The sequence below is a fragment of the Microcaecilia unicolor genome, chromosome 12, assembly GCF_901765095.1.
Source record: "Microcaecilia unicolor chromosome 12, aMicUni1.1, whole genome shotgun sequence".
Classification (NCBI taxonomy): domain Eukaryota; kingdom Metazoa; phylum Chordata; class Amphibia; order Gymnophiona; family Siphonopidae; genus Microcaecilia; species Microcaecilia unicolor.
The window spans coordinates 14,079,214-14,099,492 of NC_044042.1; the positions used below are offsets into that span (position 1 = coordinate 14,079,214).

At 48.5% G+C, this 20,279-nt stretch overlaps 1 protein-coding gene across 1 annotated transcript in view; it reads right to left on the bottom strand.

Annotated features, from left to right (window-relative positions):
- Window positions 1-6,149: 6,149 nt before the first annotated feature.
- The window catches only part of PTPN22 (protein tyrosine phosphatase non-receptor type 22), an 85,355-nt gene continuing 71,225 nt past the window's right edge, over window positions 6,150-20,279 (bottom strand). Inside the window, 9 exon segments of the mRNA XM_030221142.1 lie at window positions 6,150-6,606; window positions 8,830-8,894; window positions 8,896-8,905; window positions 9,981-10,011; window positions 11,907-11,924; window positions 11,927-12,018; window positions 15,678-15,761; window positions 16,604-16,631; window positions 19,765-19,895. Of these exon segments, the coding sequence (XP_030077002.1) occupies window positions 6,542-6,606; window positions 8,830-8,894; window positions 8,896-8,905; window positions 9,981-10,011; window positions 11,907-11,924; window positions 11,927-12,018; window positions 15,678-15,761; window positions 16,604-16,631; window positions 19,765-19,895 (524 nt within the window). The 3' untranslated portion in view covers window positions 6,150-6,541.

Genomic DNA, 20,279 nt, shown 5'->3' on the forward strand with positions numbered 1-20,279 from the left:
ACGATGAGCCTACTGCAGTAAACAACAGTCAACACAATTCTCAATCTATTAATTGAATTGTTTCCCCGGATCCTCCCTTCCTGCAAATATGGCAAAATTCTTGTACAAAAGCCCTTATTTACCATAAATGGACAGGCTGTAAACAGGATCTTATAAAATATATATGTGTCTTCATAAATAACATTCTTTTTTTTTTTTAAATAATTCATATCTATCTCTATATATTTACGTATTTACCAAGATTTACTCAACATATCCATCAGTATAAACAGGAAATCTACACAGAGTGACCTGCACGAGAAGTATTTTAAACTGGGTAGTGAATATAGGGCCCCAGATTCAGCCGGGCTGCAGTCATGTCTGGGCTGTGGCTCTGAATTTCTGCATCTACAGGGGCAAGCGAAAACACCAGTGCATAGCCACAGGTGGGCCTGGGTGGGCCGGGGCCAGGGCTTTTTTTTGAGGGGGTACTGAGTACCGGCACCTTTTCCATTGTCTGCTAAAATTGACCCAGGGACCCCAAGGTTTAATGAAAGAGCTCAGGCTCTACACACCAATTCTGCTTTGTCATAGATTCTGTGACTAGTTGCAGAGGGCCTGGCTATTATGGGATGAGCCCCTCAGTGATCATCCCACCCCTGAAGAGTGGCCTAGCATTTGAGTACTGGCACCTTTTTTTGCTAGAAAAAATGCACTGGCCGGGGCCCCACCCACTCAGGCCCACCCAATATTAGCACACGTTTAGCGGTAGCCGGTGGGGATCCCAAGCTCCACCAGCTGAGACTTCCCCCTGATGGTAACGAAAACGCTACTGTCCACAATACCGGCACCTGCGCATGCTCTAGCTTTCGGGCGCATGCCTGCTACAGACTGCCAAGGAAAGGAGCGTTTTTCACCAGCTGAGATTTTTTTTTGGTGTGGGGGGGGGGGGGGAACACTTGGTGCCCACCCACTTCTTGCCTAGGCCCACCCCAAATCTGTTGTCTGGCTACACCTCTGGAAAACACAGCTGGTTAAGGGGTCCTTTTACTAAGCTGCGGTAAAAGGGGGCCTGCGCTAACGTCAGCATGTGCTTTTGACGCGCGCTGAGGCCCCCTTTTGCCGCAGCAGGCAAAAATGCTGTCTTTTTTTCACAAAAAGACACGACTGTACAGTAAGTGAACCCATTGCCACGCAGCCATTTCAAGGGAAGCACTTACCGCCACCCGTTGAGGTGGCAGTAAGGGCTCCCGAGCTAACCCAGTGGTAACAGGGCAGCCCGCGGCGCTGCCCGATTACTGCCAGGTAAGCACCAGTGCAACAAAAATAGAAAATATTTTTGTAATGCTGGAAATGGCCTGCACTGGGGATGGTGGTGTGGTATTCAACACTTAACTGGCTATGGTGAACTGCGCCATGATTCGACCAACTTTTATGTGTTACCTTGGAAGCCCAAGTGCTGACTCCGCCCCCAGAATGCCCCCAAAAATAGCCAATTTCAGCTTGCGCACTAACTGGACATTTTCAGTGGTGCTTCGCTGAACTGTGCTTAGCTAGTCCAGACCGATGATTTAAATGGCCAGGAGCCTTTCTGACCTTTTAATTGTTTTAAGTATTGGGCCATAATGTTCGAGAGCACTTTCTTATTGGATAGAAAAGCTACTGCTACTATTTATCATCATGGCCGTCGAGAGACAGAGCTGGGCCTGGGGCAGGGCCGCCACAGTTGCCTGTGTCCCCCACTCGGGTGGCAGCCGCCACCCCTCCACTCAGACCGCCCTCCTCCTCCTCCTCCTCTCGGGCCGCCACTGCCCCCCCCCCCCGGCCGCCCCCCTGCTCCTGTGTGCCGGAACTGGGTTATCACGTTAACGCAATCACCCGGGTCCAGACACAAGAGTAGGAGGGAGACAGACCTCAGCGCTGGGACCCCCTTGGAGGCCAGGCCCAGGAAATCTTGCCCCCACTGCCCCCCTCTTGGTGGCCCTGCTTATCATTGCGAAAGTGCCCCTTACACAGCACTGTACAGATACACGTAAGAGAAGGTCCCTGCTTCATGGAGCTTACAATCTAGCCAAGCAAACAGCTGAACAAGGGAAACAAGGATACTGAGCTAACTAAGGGAATTTGTGCATCGCATAAATCCATGCGTGTTATGAGATAATACCAGGACAGGCCTTGCTTTTCTGAGGTGGTCTAAGACAGGGATGAGCAACCTTTACACACAGAGGGCATGTCAGTACTCTCCCAAACAGGCCACATGCAGAAAATTAACAAATGCATCGTATAATTCGCTATGAAAAAAATGTAATTTATTAATAGATATTAAAAATTATATACAGTACAGCCCGACACATTTTTTCATAACGATCTGCTTTGTTGATTTTCCGTCTTGGAGTTTGCAGACCATCTGCCCTTTTGCTTTCTTGGACTCTCGTATAATTCGCTGCCAACAAAACTCAGTGTGACAACAGAATGAACATAAATTATTACCGGAATGGTCTGTTGCTGTAATACTTCTGTCTTTCCAAACAGTTGCTACCACTGTCAAATAAGCCTTGTCCTGTTGTTGTGTCCTTCAACGGTTCCACCTGGGGTGGACTGACCATATGGGCAACTGGGCAGTGCCTGAGGACCCAGAGGCTCTGGAGGGCGTGGTGCCTTTTCCCCCTCCTTCACACTAAAGCCCCCTGGGCCTATTTTGAAGGGCCTGCTGCTCATGTGACCTCTTCAGGGGCAGGAAAGAACCTCAATCTTTGCTGCCGCTGCTCTGTCCAGCACCTCCCATCTTCAAAATGTCTGCCGAGAACCGCTAGTGCCACAGGAAGTCTCTGCAGGAAAGAATGGGGTTCTTTCCTGCACCCGAAAAGGCCAATAGGCCACCAGGGCTCTTTAAGGTAGGTCTGGGGAAGCTGAAGTGTGCGGGGAGGGGGTGCTGGAAACAAAGTTGGGGGTGCCGGAGGCCTGGGGGGGGGGGCAATGACCCTTAGATCACTGTCAGTCCGCCCCTGGGTTCCACTGAGGACAAAACTCTGATTAATAAAATTTATGTGGGCCGTTTTCTATGTATAATTCCTATGGTTTCGCAGGCCACGTAAAATTCAGTGGTGGGCTGCAGGTTGCCCACCCCTGGCCCTTGCTAGAGCACTAGCAGAAAAACTGGTTACCACAGCTTAATTACTACATTTAAGAAATAAAGGATAATAATTTAGAAAAAGAATATAAAAAGTGACACCGTTTTATTTAACTACTTTACTACATTTTTAAAAATGCAGGGACTGATTTTAAGATGGCAGGGATCAGCAGATTGCTGAGCACTGCCGGTTTTATCCCCCAGCTCAGGCAATGAATTTCCAGATATACGGAGCTGGTAAAACTACAGCAGGTTAATATTCAGCACTTAAATGACTATGGCAAAACACATGAAAAATAGCACTACATTTTTTGTGGTCCTATTATGTGGTTACCTTGGCCAGTTAAGAGCAGACTATCGACACTTAACCAGCCAAGTGCTGACTCCGCCAGGGCCGTGCCAACACGGTAAGCGAGGTAAGTGTGGCAGGAGGGCGCCATCCTCTGGGGGCGCCCCCGCCCACCATGCTTACCTCGCCCTCTTCTCCCCAGATCCTTTTCCTTTTTTTTTTTTGTTTAAATTTCCCTCTGTCAGGCGGCAGCGTGGCGTTAGTGAGAAGGAGGCGGCGCTCCCCCGCCCCGACGTGTCAGTCTTCCCTTCGCTCAGTTCCGCCTTCTTCTGACATCAGTGATGTCAGAAGAAGGCGGGAACTGAGCGAAGGGAAGACTGACACATCGGGGCGGAGGAGCGCCGCCTCCTTCTCACTAACGCTACGCGCCGGACAGGGGTAAATTTAAACAAAAAAAAAAAGGAAAAGGATCTGGGGAGAAGAGGGGGGTAGTGTAGCGATCGTTTCGGGGGGGGCGGGGCCAACTGCAGGGGGGCGCCGGAGACCCTAGGCATGGCCCTGGACTCCGCCCATGAAATACTCCCCTAATAGCTTAAATCGTCCTAAATATTGGGCCCGTATACTCCAGGACTGTCCTGAGCTGAGGAGGGATTTCGTTTTAGCTCCTGAAAGCTAGTTAGAAATGTATTAAAGTAGTTAAAAAAAAGGTATTACTTCCTATTCTTTTTGTTCTTTAACCTTTATTTTTCTGCATGGATCCTCAGAAGCTTAGTCAAGATCGGGAGGCGGGGCTGGTGGTTGGGAGGCGGGATAGTGCTGGGCAGACTTGTATGGTCTGTGCCAGAGCCGGTGGGGGCGGGGATAGTGCTGGGCAGACTTATAGGGTTTGTGCCCTGAAGAGGACAGGTACAAATCAAAGTAGGGTATACACAAAAAGTAGCACATATGAGTTGACTTGTTGGGCAGACTGGATGGACCATGCAGGTCTTTTTCTGCCGTCATCTACTATGTTACTATGTTACTATGTAACTAACATAGCTGCCAAACTTCTTTATCTTGAATTTGAAGAAGCATTGTGTATTTTTACTGGGGCCAATATTCAGACCTCAGGAGGCAGCCCGGCTAACTCTCGTGATCGGCGTCAGACTGGATAGTCAGTGCCGAGCCATTTGCGGTGACCGGCGTTGAATATCCGGTTTAATTGTGGTCGGTTTAAATGTAACCAGCCAAGCCAATATTCAGTGCTGGCCGGTTAAGTTTATAGGCCTGCTATTTCAGTGGCCCGATTTGGCCGCCAAACTTAGCCGGCAATGCGCTGAATATTAGCGGTTAGCTGCTAACCCCTGAATTCTATATAGGGCACCTGAAAATCCGCCTAGAAACCGAAGTGTATTCTATAACAATGCGCATAACTTAATTGGTTAACTAGCTAATCAGTGCTGTTGAATGGATGTTAAGAAGCAATTTTCAGCGCTAATTAGCATTTATTGAGATTTATGTGCACAGTTCACTAACAGGGGCATTTTCGAAAGAGAAGGGCGCCCATCTTTCGACACAAATCGGGAGATGGGCATCCATCTCTCAGGGTCGCCCAAATCAGCATAATCGAAAGCCGATTTTGGGCATCCTCAACTGCAGTCCGTCGCGGGGACGACCAAAGTCACGGGGGGGGGGGGGGGGGGGGGGGGGGGGGGGGGGGGGGGGGGGGGGGGGGGGGGGGGGGGGGGGGGGGGGGGTGTTGGAAGCATAGCAAAGGCTGGAGACTGGGGCATTATTAAGAGATGGGAGTCCCCGGCCGATAATGGAAAAAAGAAGGGCGTCCCTGACGAGCACTTGGTCAACTTTACTTGGTCCATTTTGTTTCACGACCAAGCCTCAAAAAGGTGCCCAAACTGACCAGATGACCACCAGAGGGAATCGGGGATGACCTCCCCTTACTCCCCCAGTGGTCACCAACCCCTTACCACCTTAAAAAAAAATTAAAATTTTTTTTTTTGCCAGCCTCAAATGTCATGCCCAGCTCCATGACCGCAGTATGCAGGTCCATGGAGCAGTTTTAGTGGGTGCAGTGCACTTCAGCCAGGCAGACCCAGGCCCACCCCCCCCCCTACCTGTTACACTTGTGCTGGTAAATGTGAGCCCTTCAAAACCCACTGAAACCCACTGTACCCACATGTAGGTGCCCCCCTTCACCCTTAGTGCTATGGTAGTGGTGTACAGTTGTGGGGAGTGGGTTTTGGGGGGCTCAGCACGGAAGGTAAGGGAGCTATGCACCTGGGAGCAATTTGTGAAGTCCACTGCAGTGCCCCTAGGGTCCGGTTGATGTCCTGGCATGTGAGGGGGACCAGTGCACTACGAATGCTGGCTCCTCCCATACCAAATGCCTTGGATTGGTCATTTTTGAGATGGGCGTCCTCGGTTTCCATTATCGCCGAAAACCAGGGACGACCATCTCTAAGGACGACCTAAGGACGACCATCTCTAAGGTCAACCTAAATGTTGAGATTTGGGCGACCCTGACCGTATTATTGAAACGAAAGATGGACGCCCATCTTTTTTCGATAATAGCGGTTTCCCTACCCCTTCGCCGGGACGTGCTTAGAGATGGGTGCCCTTAGAGATTGTCGTCCCCGTTCGATATATGCACCCTCCACGTATTCTATAATGTGGTGGGCCTAAATTCTAAGCTGCATAGTTCAAAAGTGGGTGTGGCCATGGGTCGGGCGTGGTCGTTCTAAAATCTATGCGCATTATTATAGAATACACCCGATCTATGCATAATTTAGGCATCGGGATTTACACCAAGTAAAACATAAAACGTGGCCTGAATGGACGTGAGCAAATTTGGTCGCGTGGTGAGTCGCTTGGCGTATTCTATATATCGAGTGGAAATTTAAGTCTAGTCAATAAAATTTAGGCATTCTTTAGAGAATACGCCTAGGTGTAATTTTTTGCCGTGCGGATATACAGAATCTAGCCCTAAACCTGACCAGGAATATTCAACCAGCCATCTCCTATTGAATATGTGCGGACTGCCGGTTAAACGCCATTTAACCGGCCATGATATTGGGGGGGGGGGGGAGGGAAGTGTGTCCGGCTACTCGCCACCTCTGATTTGGTGTACTGCACATCTGTAAGAGTGCTTAGATGTCCCATGTTGGTGGAGGATTTCTTGGGCCTTTAGGTTTACAGAAACGATTTCCGAAGCCTAAAAATGAAACAGATAAACAATTAGCTGCAGGGAAAGCAAGGATCGCTGCTGTTCACGTTGTGTTCTGTTAAAATGTCAGAACAAAATAACGGTTCAACTTTTATACTTAAATGGAAATAAATTTCCTTACAGTTTTTTTTGTTTTGATTGGCTGTGGGGGCTGAAAGGAACTTGTTTTGTGGCTAAAGTACAGTAAATTATTGACCCAGTGGTGTACTAAGGGGGGGCAGTGGGTGCGGCCCGCCCCGGGTGCACGCCGCTGGGGGGGGGGGGGGTGCCGCTCGCCGGTCAGCTTCGTTGTTTCCATGCTCCCTCTGCCCCGGAACAGGTTACTTCCTGTTCCGGGGCAGAGGCAGCATGGAAACAACGAAAGCTGACCGGCGCGCGGCACCCCCCCCCCAGCGGCGTGCACCCGGGGGTTCTTTCGCCGGGGTGGGGGGGTGACGAGGGGGTTCACGCTGCACCGGGGGAGGCGGGGCTCTGCACCCAGGGGGGCGGGGCGCATCGGCGACCGCACCGGGTGTCAGCGCCCCTAGGAACGCCACTGTATTGACCAACAGGATTTCCCTAATACAAGGGCCCCTTTTACTAAAGGGTTGGCACAGGGCAACCGGCTTGTCACACGCCAATCCGGAACTAATGCCGGGCTACCATTTTCAGCGCTACAAAAATATTTCCAATAAGGTGTTCAGCATCTTTATGCTTCCTGCACCCTTACCTCTCCTCCCCATCAAGATGTTCAGCAGCTTCCTTTCACTGTCCCCTCCATGACGGCACAGAGACCACCGTCAGCTAGTTTAAAGAAGCTTCAATATGGCCAGCACCAGGCCTTGAGCAGATGCTTAAGGCCTGCCAGACCCTGCCTCCTACAAAACAGGAAATTCAGAGGAGGTGGAATCCAGTAGGCCTCGAACATGCATTGATGCCCAAGGCCCTGCGCTAGCTGTGATGGGGCTTCAGCATTGATGCTGCCTCTGAAATTGTGCCACCTGAGGTGGACGTCTAGTTCATCTAGTGGTCGGGCCAGCCTTGCTCCCAAATTTTACAGAAGGTCAAAATTTCTTCGGAGAGCAGATTGTGTATGGGAAATAGAGATGTTTTATATTATTATTATTATTGAATTCTTGACCCCTTTCTGGGGTACAACATATTACAAACACTACAGGTTCTTTTTCTGTTCTTAGTGGATTCACAATCTAAGTTTGTTTGTTTTTTAATTTGTACCCCATGCTTTCCCACTCATGGCAGGCTCAATGCGGCTTACATGGGGCAATGGAGGGTTAAGTGACTTGCCCAGAGTCACAAGGAGCTGCCTGTGCCTGAAGTGGGAATCAAACTCAGTTCCCCAGGACCAAAGTCCACCACCCTACAACACTAGGCCACTCCTCCACTGTTGCTACTATTTGAGATTCTACATGGAATGTTGCTTTCCACTAGCAACATAGAAGTCGGCCCTTGCAGATCACCAATGTGGCCGCGCAGGCTTCTGCTTCTGTGAGTCTGACGTCCTGCACGTACATGCAGGACGTCAGACTCACAGAAACAGAAGCCTGCGCAGCCTTCTACATGGAATGTTGCTGGAATAGCAACATTCCATGTAGAATCTCCACTAGTAGCAACATTCCGTGTAGAATCTCCAATAGTATCTATTTTATTTTTGTTACATTTGTACCCTGCGCTTTCCCACTCATGGCAGGCTCAATGCGGTTTACATGGGGCAATGGAGGGTTAAGTGACTCCCAGAGTCCAAGGAGCTGCCTGTGCCTGAAGTGGGAATTGACCCAGTTCCCCAGGACCAAAAGTCCAGCACTCTAACCACTAGGCCAGTCCTCCACTGGGACAATGGACAGTTAAGTGACTTGCTCAGGGTCACAAGGCACCAGAGTGGGAATTGAACCCAGTTCTGCCACCCCCCCCCCTCCTCCTCCCCAGGCTCAGTCAACAGCAGTAACCGTTAGTCTGTTTCTCCAGATCTTGCTTTTTTTGTAAAAATTCTCGTCCATGCACAAAGTGAACTTTGGTACGGTATATGCAGATCTTTTATTTACTCATAATGTTAATTTAGAAGCCATTTATCCAATCAAAGGCGCCAGGCACATGCAATGCCTAACATAAACATTTACATAAAAGTGGGAAAAGCATGCACAGCGTGTCTAAGAAAAACCCAGCAAGCAATAAATAAATATGACTTGAAATAGAAATGCATTCTGGTAAACATACCAAAGTTCAGGAATGAACTGGAGTGGTTTGACTGGGGAGATTCATCTGCTTTGTCGGACAGGCACATTACAGATAGCTGAAAATACACAGAAAGGACAGAGAAGCCGATGAACATACTTGTTTCTGAACTTGGGAGATGGACCTGTTTATTCAAGGTTTGTTTCCAGGCTGAAATCTTGATTAAAGTTACCCCGTACCTGTGGCGTAGCTACGTGGGGCCACAAATTTCCTCTGGGCCCCTAGTTTTGCTGGCGGCGGTCCCCAACCCCCGCTAGCTGAAACGTTGTCCAGCGCCGGTCTCCTGCGCCGCCACAATGCCTGCTCTGTCTTCCCCTCACGTCCGGCATGCAGGACATGAGGGGAAGACAGAGCAGGGCAGGCAACATGGTGGCGCCGGAGACCGGCGCTGGACCCCCACCAGCCAAGGTATTTGCTGTGGCAGTGGTGTGGGGAGCGGCAGGGTGGGGGGGGGGGGAGTGGGCGGGGGGGGGGGGTGGCAGACCAATAGTGTCCCCCCACCTTGGCTCTGGCCCCTCCCACCGTGCAGTCTGGCTACGCCCTGTTCCGTACACAGAATAAAAGCAGATTATGGTTAGAAACCTGCCCAGGAACTCACACCAGCATCAAGAGATTGCTTCAGAGCGATATTGTGCTAGGAATGATGCCACTATAGCTCACGGCATCTAAAGGGGTGGTCCAAGGCAAGATGCCGCCTGAGGCAGGACTGAGATGTCCACCTCCCCCCCGGGCCAAGTTCTGGCATCTCCCCCTTCCTTCCTCCACCCTTTTCCCCGATTTTACCCAGCGATTCCCATACGCTGCCCTGCCGCTGGCACTGACCTCTAATGTGGCCGCCTGTGAGGAAACAGGAAGTTATATCAGAGAGGCGGCCGCAGTAGAGGGCGGTCCCTAGTGACTGAAAAGACAATATTGAAACAGCACCCCCCAGTGGCAACAATGCAGTAGGAGGACTCCCGCTCAGCTTAGAGGGAACGGGAATTTAACAACCTTTGGTTAAAGACACCCTTTGTGAGTAAACAATGATGTGTATGAAAAATACATATTTTTGAAAAGTTTTGTTTCCCACAATATTTGCACGTGTGCAAATGCAAACCCTCGACACAAGAAACATATAAACTTAGTCAACTTACTTTTTTTCACATTTTGAAAAATTTTCAAGCTCTGAAAAATTAGAAAAAAAAAATGCATTTATGCAATGACAGCTTTTCAGTTATTTTTGGTCTGAAAATCAACTCTGATTCCGCGGCTTCCAGCCCCACAGGAACACAGCGCAACATCAACCACCATTCGTTATGTTAATATAGGAATGGAGTGGAGCTGAGGAGAATCACATACACTGCTGGCCTGTAGGGGAAAATTCTATAAGTGGGCACTTCCTTTAGGTACCCCAGTGCCACACAGTGAGCACCTATTTCTGTAACAGCATGTGGACACCCCGAATATTAGTGTAATCCTCACTGTTCCCTCTAAGCTGAGTGGGAGTCCTCCAACTCCACTGCTGCCAGTAGAGGGCGGTGTTTCAATATTGTCTTTTCTATCACTAGGGACAAGCTGGTTCCCTAGAGTCCTGCAGAGTTTGCCTGTCTCATGGGCGTAGGCAGACCTTGATAGAGGGGGGGCCAGAGCCCAAAGTGGGGGGGGGCACATGTTGGCCCACCCCGTTGCCGCTGCTGGCCCCCCTCCGCTGCCACTGCACGAATTTACCTTGGCTGGCGGGGGTCCCCAACCCCGCCAGCTGAAGTGTTTGTCCTGCGCTGGTCTCGCATTTTGTCCTGTTCTCAGCTATGCCGCGCATACTCATTTTAAAGAAACTGAGCATACGTGAAGTGTTGCACATGCTCAGTTTCACTAAAACGAGTGTGCACGGCGTGACTGAAAAGAGCAGGGTAGGCAATGCAGCAAGACCAGCGCGGGACAAACACTTCAGCTGGCAGGGACTGGGGACCCCCGCCAGCCAAACTGGGGGCCCCAGAGTCAATTTGCAGGGGCCCAGGCCCCTGTAGCTACACACCACTGGCCTGTCTCTCACTATTGAAAATGTGATAGTGAAACAGCACCCCCACTGGCAGGACTGTTGATGGAGGACTCCCACTCAGCTAAGAGGAAACAATGGTAACCTCCTTACATTTGCATGCTTGCGGTTACACCAGCCTTAGACCTGGCATAACCTCAGACACCCAAATGCAGCACGTGTAAGTGGCAGCATCACCCATGTCTCTCCTATGCTCCACCCATGTAGACACCCTCTTTGCATTTACACACTACCCCAGATTCCATATATGTTTTTTGAAAACAGAATGAATAGATGAAGCAGCATAAAATGTACTGAACGTCTGGGGAATATTGCCAGGTATTGTGACCTGGATTGGCCACTGTTGGAAACAGGATGCTGGGCTTGATGGACCTTTGGCTGTCCCAGTGTGGCACTAATGTACTTATGAAGCTGAGGCTAGTGACTTAGACGTCATATGGAAAACGCCCCTCTAAGCAGATCAGAGTGGTGTACAATCTACATTAAATTAGAAATGAACTGCATTTAAGATAGGATAGCACTGCAATCACACAAGAAGGTAGAGAGGGAGAAAGAAGGGGTTAGAGGGAGGGGGTAAAACTCTAGGTCATGTTTCCCCAAGTCCAGTCCTGGAGTACCCCTTGCCAGTCAGGTTCTCAGGATATCCACAATGAATATGCATGAAAGAGATTTGCATATAATGGAGGCAGTGTATGCAAATCAAGCCGAATTAGAGCCGCGCTATAAAATAAAAATTTTTTCCAGTGCAACAGAAATGGTTCACGCTTGAGGCAGAAGTACCGCCGGTGGCCACGTTGGGCCGGCAGTAATTCGGGTTAGCGTGTTTTCTGTTACAAGAATTCTTTTGGAATATATTAGGATAATTGTTAAAAAAAAATCACACCTTAGAATCTCTGCAGGTGCAAGTGATGAAGAAAATTAATTTTCACTCTTTTGGCTGGAATTTACTTTTGCATCTTTAACTATTTTGGTATGATGAATCAACAGTGCTCCCAAGCTGTGTCTGAGATTGTGTCTGCTGTACCTTACTCCTGTTCCAGCGTTTACTGGATCCATTAGGGTGGTGACCTCAGGAGTGACTTGCCTTGAGATGTTTGTAGCTGTCACAGCACTTTCTTCTGACTGCATCTGCATAACTGATAGCAACAGAAACATCTGCATACCCCATAATAACAAACATCTGTCTTTTTACACTCCTGCAAACCCTAATGGCATACATCTGCATCTGTGCACCCCATAAAATGAGCAGTAGAAATCCTCCTCAAGCTTCCCACCTATTTGGAGTGGAGGAGTAGCCTAGTGGTTAGTGCAGTAGACTTTGATCCTGGGGAACTGTTGGGCAATCAAGCCATTGTGACATCACTGATAAGGTTGGCTCTTATTGGTAGAATGAGTGGAGGAGTAGCCTAGTGGTTAGTGCAGTAGACTTTGATCCTGGGGAACTGTATTGGGCAATCAAGCCATTGTGACATCACTGATAAGGTTGGCTCTTATTGGTAGAATGAGTGGGGAGTAGCCTAGTGGTTAGTGCAGTGGACTTTGATCCTGGGGAACTGAGTTTGATTCCCACTGCAGCTCCTTGTGACTCTGGACAAGTCACTTAACCTCCATTGCCCCTGGTACAAAATAAGTACCTGAATATATGTAAACCGCTTTGAATGTAGTTGCAAAACCTCAGAAAGGCGGTATATCAAGTCCCATTTCCCTTTCCCTTATGACATCACAATATCAGAAGTGAGCCAAGTAGGGGGCAATCAAGCCATTGTGACATCACTGATAAGGTTGGCTCTTATTGGTGGAATGAGTGGAGGAGTAGCCTAGTGGTTAGTGCAGTAGACTTTGATCCTGGGGAACTGTATTGGGCAATCAAGCCATTGTGACATCACTGATAAGGTTGGCTCTTATTGGTAGAATGAGTGGAGGAGTAGCCTAGTGGTTAGTGCAGTGGACTTTGATCCTGGGGAACTGAGTTGATTCCCACTGCAGCTCCTTGTGACTCTGGGACAAGTCACTTAACCCTCCATTGCCCCTGGTACAAAATAAGTACCTGAATATATGTAAACCGCTTTGAATGTAGTTGCAAAAACCTCAGAAAGGCGGTATATCAAGTCCCATTTCCCTTTCCCTTATGACATCACAATATCAGAAGTGAGCCAAGTATGGGGCAATCAAGCCATTGTGACATCACTGATAAGGTTGGCTCTTATTGGTAGAATGAGTGGAGGAGTAGCCTAGTGGTTAGTGCAGTGGACTTTGATCCTGGGGAACTGAGTTCGATTCCCACTGCAGCTCCTTGTGACTCTGGCAAGTCACTTAACCCTCCATTGCCCCTGGTACAAAATAAGTACCTGAATATATGTAAACCGCTTTGAATGTAGTTGCAAAAAACCTCAGAAAGGCGGTATATCAAGTCCCATTTCCCTTTCCCTTATGACATCACAATATCAGAAGTGAGCCAAGTATGGGGCAATCAAGCCATTGTGACATCACTGATAAGGTTGGCTCTTATTGGTGGAATGAGTGGAGGAGTAGCCTAGTGGTTAGTGCAGTGGACTTTGATCCTGGGGAACCAGGTTCAATTCCCACTGCAGCTCCTTGTGACCCTGGGTAAGTCACTTAACCCTCCATTACCCCAGGTGTAAAATAAGTACCTGTACATAGTATGTAAACTGCTTTGATTGTAACCACAGAGAGGCAGTATATCAAGTCCCATTTTCCTTTCTCTATTTGAGATTTTATGTGGAATGTTGCCAGTGGAGGAGCAGCCTACTGGTTAGTGCAGTGGAACATGGAATGTTGTTACTATTTGAGATTCTTCATGGAATGTTGCTACTATTTGAGATTCTGTTGCTACTATTTCAGATTCCACGTGGAATGTTGCTATTATCTGAGATTCTACATGGAATGTTGCTACTATTTGAGATTCTGTTGCTACTATTTCAGATTCCACATGGAATGTTGCTAGTGGAGGAGTGGTTAGTGCAGTGGACTTCGATCCTGGTGTATGGGGTTCAATTCCCACTGCAGCACCTTGGGACTCTGGGCAAGTCACTTAGGGGCCCTTTTACTAAGCTGCATAGGTGCCAGTGCATGCCAGTATGCCAATTCAGAGCTACAGCCCGGGCGGTAATTTTGTTTTTTATATGCATCCAGTACACGCGCTGGAAAATATATTTTATTTTCCGGTGTGTGGCGCTCACCGGATGGTAATCAGCATTATATGTGTGCTGATGATTACCGCCTGGTTAATGCATGAGACCTTACCACTAAGTGAATGGGTGACGGTAAGGTCTCAGGCCCAAAATGGAAAAATTTCAGAGAAGCTAAGTTAGGACCATAACTCTCAAAGGGGCCCTTTCACTAAGCTGTGTTAGGTGTTTACACACACCTCAGGGGCGTAGCCAGACCTCGTTGGGAGGGGGGTCCAGAGCCCGAGGTGGGGGAGCACAGTTTAGCCCGCCTCCCCCAGCCGCCGGCCTCCCCGCCACTTTGGACCCCCTCCCACCGCCGACCCTCCCCGCCGCTGCCGCCATGTACCTATACTGGCGGGGATCCCCAACCCCCGTCAGCCGAAGTCTTTTTCAGCACCGGTCGACTCCGGCGCCTTTGCTGTTGATCCCTTTTCTGACTCCTGACATCCTCCGTGCACCTCCTGTATGTAGCCCCGTGCAGGACATCAGGAGTCAGAAACAGATCGTCAGCGAAGAGGCGCCGGAGTTGACTGACGCTGAAGAAGACTTCGGCTGGCGGGGGTTGGGGACCCCCGCCAGCAAAGGTACCTGGTGGTGGCGGCGGCAACAGGGGAGGGGTGGCAGCTGGGGTCAAAAATAGAGGGGCCAGGGCTTAATCTTTGGGGGCCCATACCCCCGTGGCCCCACCTAGCTACGCCCCTGACACACCTAACAGCAAAAATGGCCTAACCCGGGAAAGCATGCAGGGGCCCTTTAACTAAAGGGTTGGTGCGCGGCCATGGGCTTCCCGTACACCAATCCGGAACTTCCGCCGGGCTACCGCAGGAACCTGGTGGGAGTTCCCACCCCCAGCACGCATATTACCAGTGGTATTCGATTACCACCAAGTTAGAACGGGAGCTGTGTGGTGGTAAGTGCTCCCCACCTCCCCCGAAATGGCCGTGCGGCAAGTGGTTCATTTATCGCATGGCCATTTCTTTTTGAGAAAAAAAGACAGCCTTTACACGCTGCGGTAAAAGGGGACCTCAGTCAGCGCCGCATCATAAAAAGCGCTGATGCTAGCGCAGGCCCCGTTTATCGCAGCTTAGTAAAGGACCCTATAATGTTAGGTTTGCCATCTGCGTGTACTAACACGCGGTAATTATTTTAACAATTTCTGGGGGGCAGGGAAGTGTGTCGGTCTGGAAAATGGCGTAGGTGCGCAAACTGAATAACGCGGATCTAACACGGGAGTTCTTATCACCTCCTAAACAGGAAGCGGAAAGTGCTCCCGTGTTATTTTTTTTAATGGCTGCGCATACTAAGGCTAACATTAGCACAGGGACTAAAAAATAAAATAGAAAACGGTCCATTTCTTAGCGCAGCTTAGTAAAAGGGGTCTCAAAATTAGGAACATGAAACCTTTGAAAACTGGGCCCAAGAATTACTGCTACTTGGCATCCAGGTCGCCAAAAGCAAATTAGGTGAGGAGGGGGATGGGGCAGGGTGTCTGATTTTTCTCTTCCTGTGTATTTATGGGCAAAATCAAATTATATTTAAATAGCAAGAGTCTGCTGATAATCACCCTGAAATATTTTGTGGAAAGACATGAAAACGTCACTTACTGTCATCCTCACTGGCAATCATGAGTGATTCCTCGGTTCTTTCAGGAAGTGGTGGAGGGGAGGGAGAGCGGTCTCGAGCACGTTCTACAATGGAGGTTTTAGAGGGTGGAGAAATGGAGACAGAGAGCAGTAAAAACCTGTCCACTCGATAGTAACACTATTTAACCAGCCAGAACAGTTGCTGACCAGTAAAATGGCACTTAACCGGATATTCGCTGGTATTCAGCAGGGGATAATCGGCCATCCCCTGCTGAATATCCCCAGTTAGCGGCTAGCAGACAACTGGTTATATTGCCTGCTATAACCGGCTATTCGCCTATTTTTAAAACCGGTTTAGTGGCCGTATTTGGCCTCATGAAAGGTGGGATATCTTTGGGCCGTGTTAAAGATAACCAGCTAAGGTCTGAATATTGGATGACATTGAGGCATATTTTCAAAGCACTTAGATTTACCAAGTTCCATAGGTTACTATCCTGCTTATTTTCGAAGGAGAAGGGCGGCCATCTTCCGTGGCCCCTCATAGCTATGCCCCTGCTGTGTACATCGACATTAAAAAAATATCTAATATATTTTGAAAGAAGTCACCCTGGTGCTGGTTTGAAGCATTTTTTTCAGTGCTGCTAATTTAAGTTGGGCACTGTTTGTGAAGGGGGAGGTTGTAACATATGACACAGAGACAGAGTGAATGGGTAAAGGTGTGTGTGTGTGGGGGGGGGGGGGGGGGGGTACATATGAGAGAGAGAGAATGGGTGAAGGCGGCGGGGAGGGGGGCATGAGACAGAGAGAGAGTGAGTGTGTCTTGGTCCTCCGAATATTACAAAATATTAAACGTGGCCCCCGATATAAAATAGGTTGGACAAGCCTGGTTTAAATGAATAAACGCAAATGATAAGAACATGACAATAGAGAGAAAAAAAAAATCTTACCCAGCTTTGAACTTCTTACTTTCACACTCTGCAAGCAAAATGGAAAACACTGTGAAATGCTTTGAATGGGTATGCAGCTAGAACCCAACAGGAGAGAACAGGAAATTTCATGAAGTCAGAATGATTCAATATTTTGACACCCACCAGACAGGACTTAACAAAGATATGGGTTTTCTAGCCCATTATAAACCATAAAGTTGTATTGCTCTGTTTGTCACCCTTCTCTCACCTACCTACCCCCATCCTGTTAGACTGTCACTGAAATGCTTTGATATCTCACTGCAAATAGGTGGGAAAATGTGGGATACAAGAGCAATAAATAAATATATATACTGTCATCTATGAACACTTGCTTATTTCCGATCTGACGAAGAAGGGCAACCTTCGAAAGCTAATCAAGAAATGTATTAAGTTATGTCCAATAAAAAAAGGTATCATCTTATTTTCTTTACCATGTTTTATTTTGTTTTATTTCTATTGATTACCTTTAAAAGTGGACTAACACGGCTGCCACACCTCTCTACTCATAAAAATGTAAAATGCAATACCTGCATACAACAGAGGTAAATCTATACAACAGACATTTACATTCGTGCGCTGACCACGTGAAGAAATATTTACATTTATGGCATATACATGTGGATTAGTACATAAGTAATGCCACACTGGGAGAAGACCAAGGGTCCATCGAGCCCAGCATCCTGTCCACGACAGCGGCCAATCCAGGCCAAGGGCACCTGGCAAGCTTCCCAAACGTACAAACGTTCTATACATGTTATTCCTGGAATTGTGGATTTTTCCCAAGTCCATTTAGTAGCGGTTTATGGACTTGTCCTTTAGGAAACCGTCTAACCCCTTTTTAAACTCTGCCAAGCTAACCGCCTTCACTGTGGATATATGCACGTCCTTGTGTGCATAACCGTGCACTTCTAAAAAATCGAATAGGTCAAACATACACAAAAAAAAAAGCCCCAAAATTGGGAAACGTTTTAAACAAGCATGGACTGAACATTTTTTGTCCACGCATACCCCTACATTCCAGGTTGTCAAATTATTATTCCTAGAGGGTGTTAAATTATGTAACCAATGAATTTCTCCTTCGGTGGAAGGAAGAAAGGGAAACTGTCCATTCATTGAGGGAAGTGGGAAGGGCAATGAAGAGAGCTGACCAGAGACAGAACAGGGGACCATGGACCCGGTTGCACAGCAGGTCAGGACCTTACTGGACAGGCTGGTTGGGCCGATCACTATCATGACACTGGGGCCGTAAATGACATTACATTAAAAGTAAATACATGAATTCAGCCATGTGAACCATGGCCAGTAGCAGAAGTTAACAGTCAGAAGTCAAAGGCAGCAAAATTCTAGGTTCAGCTGGTAGGAAGGCCCTATTAATTGAGTGGAGAAGGGGCCTAGTGGTTAGTGCAGTGGACTTTGATCGTGGGGAACTGAGCTCGATTCCCACTGCAGCTCCTTGTGACTCTGGGCAAGTCACTTAACCCTCCATTGCCCCTGGTACAAAATAAGTACCTGAATGTATGTAAACCGCTTTGAATGTAGTTGCAAAAACCTCAGAAAGGTGGTATATCAAGTCCCAGTTCCCTTTCCCTATTTGAGATTCTACATGGAATGTTGCTACTATTTGAGATTCTACATGGAATGCTGCTATTCCACTAGCAACATTCCATGTAGAAGCCTGCCCTTACAGATCAGCAACGTGGTCGTGCAGGCTTCTGTTTCTGTGAGTCTGACGTCCTGCACGTATGCGCAGGACGTCAGACTCACAGAAACAGAAGCCTGCACGACCACGTTGCTGATCAGCAAGGGCAGGCTTCTACATGGAATGTTGGTAGTGGAGGAGTAGCCTAGTGGTTAGTGCAGCGGACTCTGATTCTGGGGAACTGGGTTCGATTCCCACTGCAGCTCCTTGTGACTCTGGGCAAGTCACTTAACCCTCCATTGCCCCTGGTACAAAATAAGTACCTGAATATATGTAAACCGCTTTGAATGTAGTTGCAAAAATCTCAGAAAGGTGGTACATCAAGTCTCAGTTCCCATTAAGAACCTGATTGGTTTTGGAGAAAACTGAATTCTTCGAAGGTTGTGAAGCCACATATTCAAAAAACGTAAGAATTATTCAAAGACATGATAGTGCATGAGAGTTTTCAGGTCTTTCTGAATGATGATATCAGCCAATGGCATAGCTATGGGAGGGGCATGGGGGTCTGGGCCCCCCCAAATTGGCTCTGGAGCCCCTGGTTTGACTGACGGGGGGTCCTCAACCCCCGCCAGCTGAAGCGTTTGTCCCGCGCCGGTCTGGCCGCATTGCCTACCCTGCTCTTCTCAGTCGCACCGTGCACGCTTGTTTTAGTGAAAGTGAGCATGTGCGACACTTTGCACGTGCTCAGTTTCATTAAAACGAGTGCGCACGGCGCGACTGAGAACAGAGCAGGGCAGTCAATGTGAGAGCAGCGCGGGACAAACGATTCAGCTGTCGGGGGTCGGGGACCCCTGCCAGCCAAGGTACCATCATGCGGTGATGGCGGTGGCACAGGGGGGGGGGGGCTGCGGCAGGGAGGCGGGCCAAAATGTGCTCCCTCTCCGTCGAGGTCTGGCTACGCCCCTGTCATCACACAATTGTATTTCTTTTCCAGGTGCATGCAGGCCAGGTAAGCACACACATTTATGTACTTGGTCAATCGGGTCCTCAGAGCAGGCTTTGCACAAGCAGGAAAGATGAGCGTGAATACTGACATGCATGAAAATCAGTGCATTTTTTCTAGCAAAAAAGGTGCCGGAACTCAAATGCCAGCTCACCCTTCAGGAGTGGGGTGATTACTAAGGGACCCACCCCACAATAGCCAGGCCTCCTGCAACCAGTCACAGACTCTATGACAAGGCAGAATTGGTGTGTAGAGTCTGAGCTATTTCATTAAAACTTGGGGACCATGGGCCAAATTTAGCAGACAATGGAAAAGGTGCCAGTATCCCCTCAAAAAAAGCCCTGCTAAAGAGTGACAAGATTCCATGCAGAATCTCAAAGAGTAGCAACATTCCACGTAGAACCCCAAAGAATAGCAAGATTCTGGAATCCTAATACAAAATAAAACAATTTCTGATATCCATATAAGATAATAGGGCTCAAACCGGGGTCTCATTACCTTACTTCTTGCCATGGATTTTATCGCGTCGGCCCATGTCTTCCTCTGAGATGTTCCACTCCATTCCAATGATGTGCCGATTTTTAAGTTCTTGTGCAGAAGTTGGGCTTGTGAAGTTGATTGTGGAGATTCTGCTGGAGGAAAATAGCCGAAAGTCTGGATTATTTACAGACTGAGTCATGCTGTGTCTGGTCACACTTCCTCCTAACGTTCAGGCAGGAATTTCTCTCTGCCCCATCACAGGTGGGGGAGGTAGAGCAAGAGACCTTCCTTCTAATGTTAGCAAAAGTCTTACTAAGAAGTGCATTATGTCATGGATCTTCTAGCACAATGCTGTTCAATATAGTCCTGAGGCAAATCTAGCCAGTCAGGTTTTCAGGATATCCATGGGCATAGTTTGCCTGTTTTGTTTGGGGGGGGGGGGGCAAAGGGTGGGTTTTGGCATATTATTTATTACATTCATATTCATACACACACTATCTATCTCTCCCCCATCATGGATGCAGTGTGTTTCC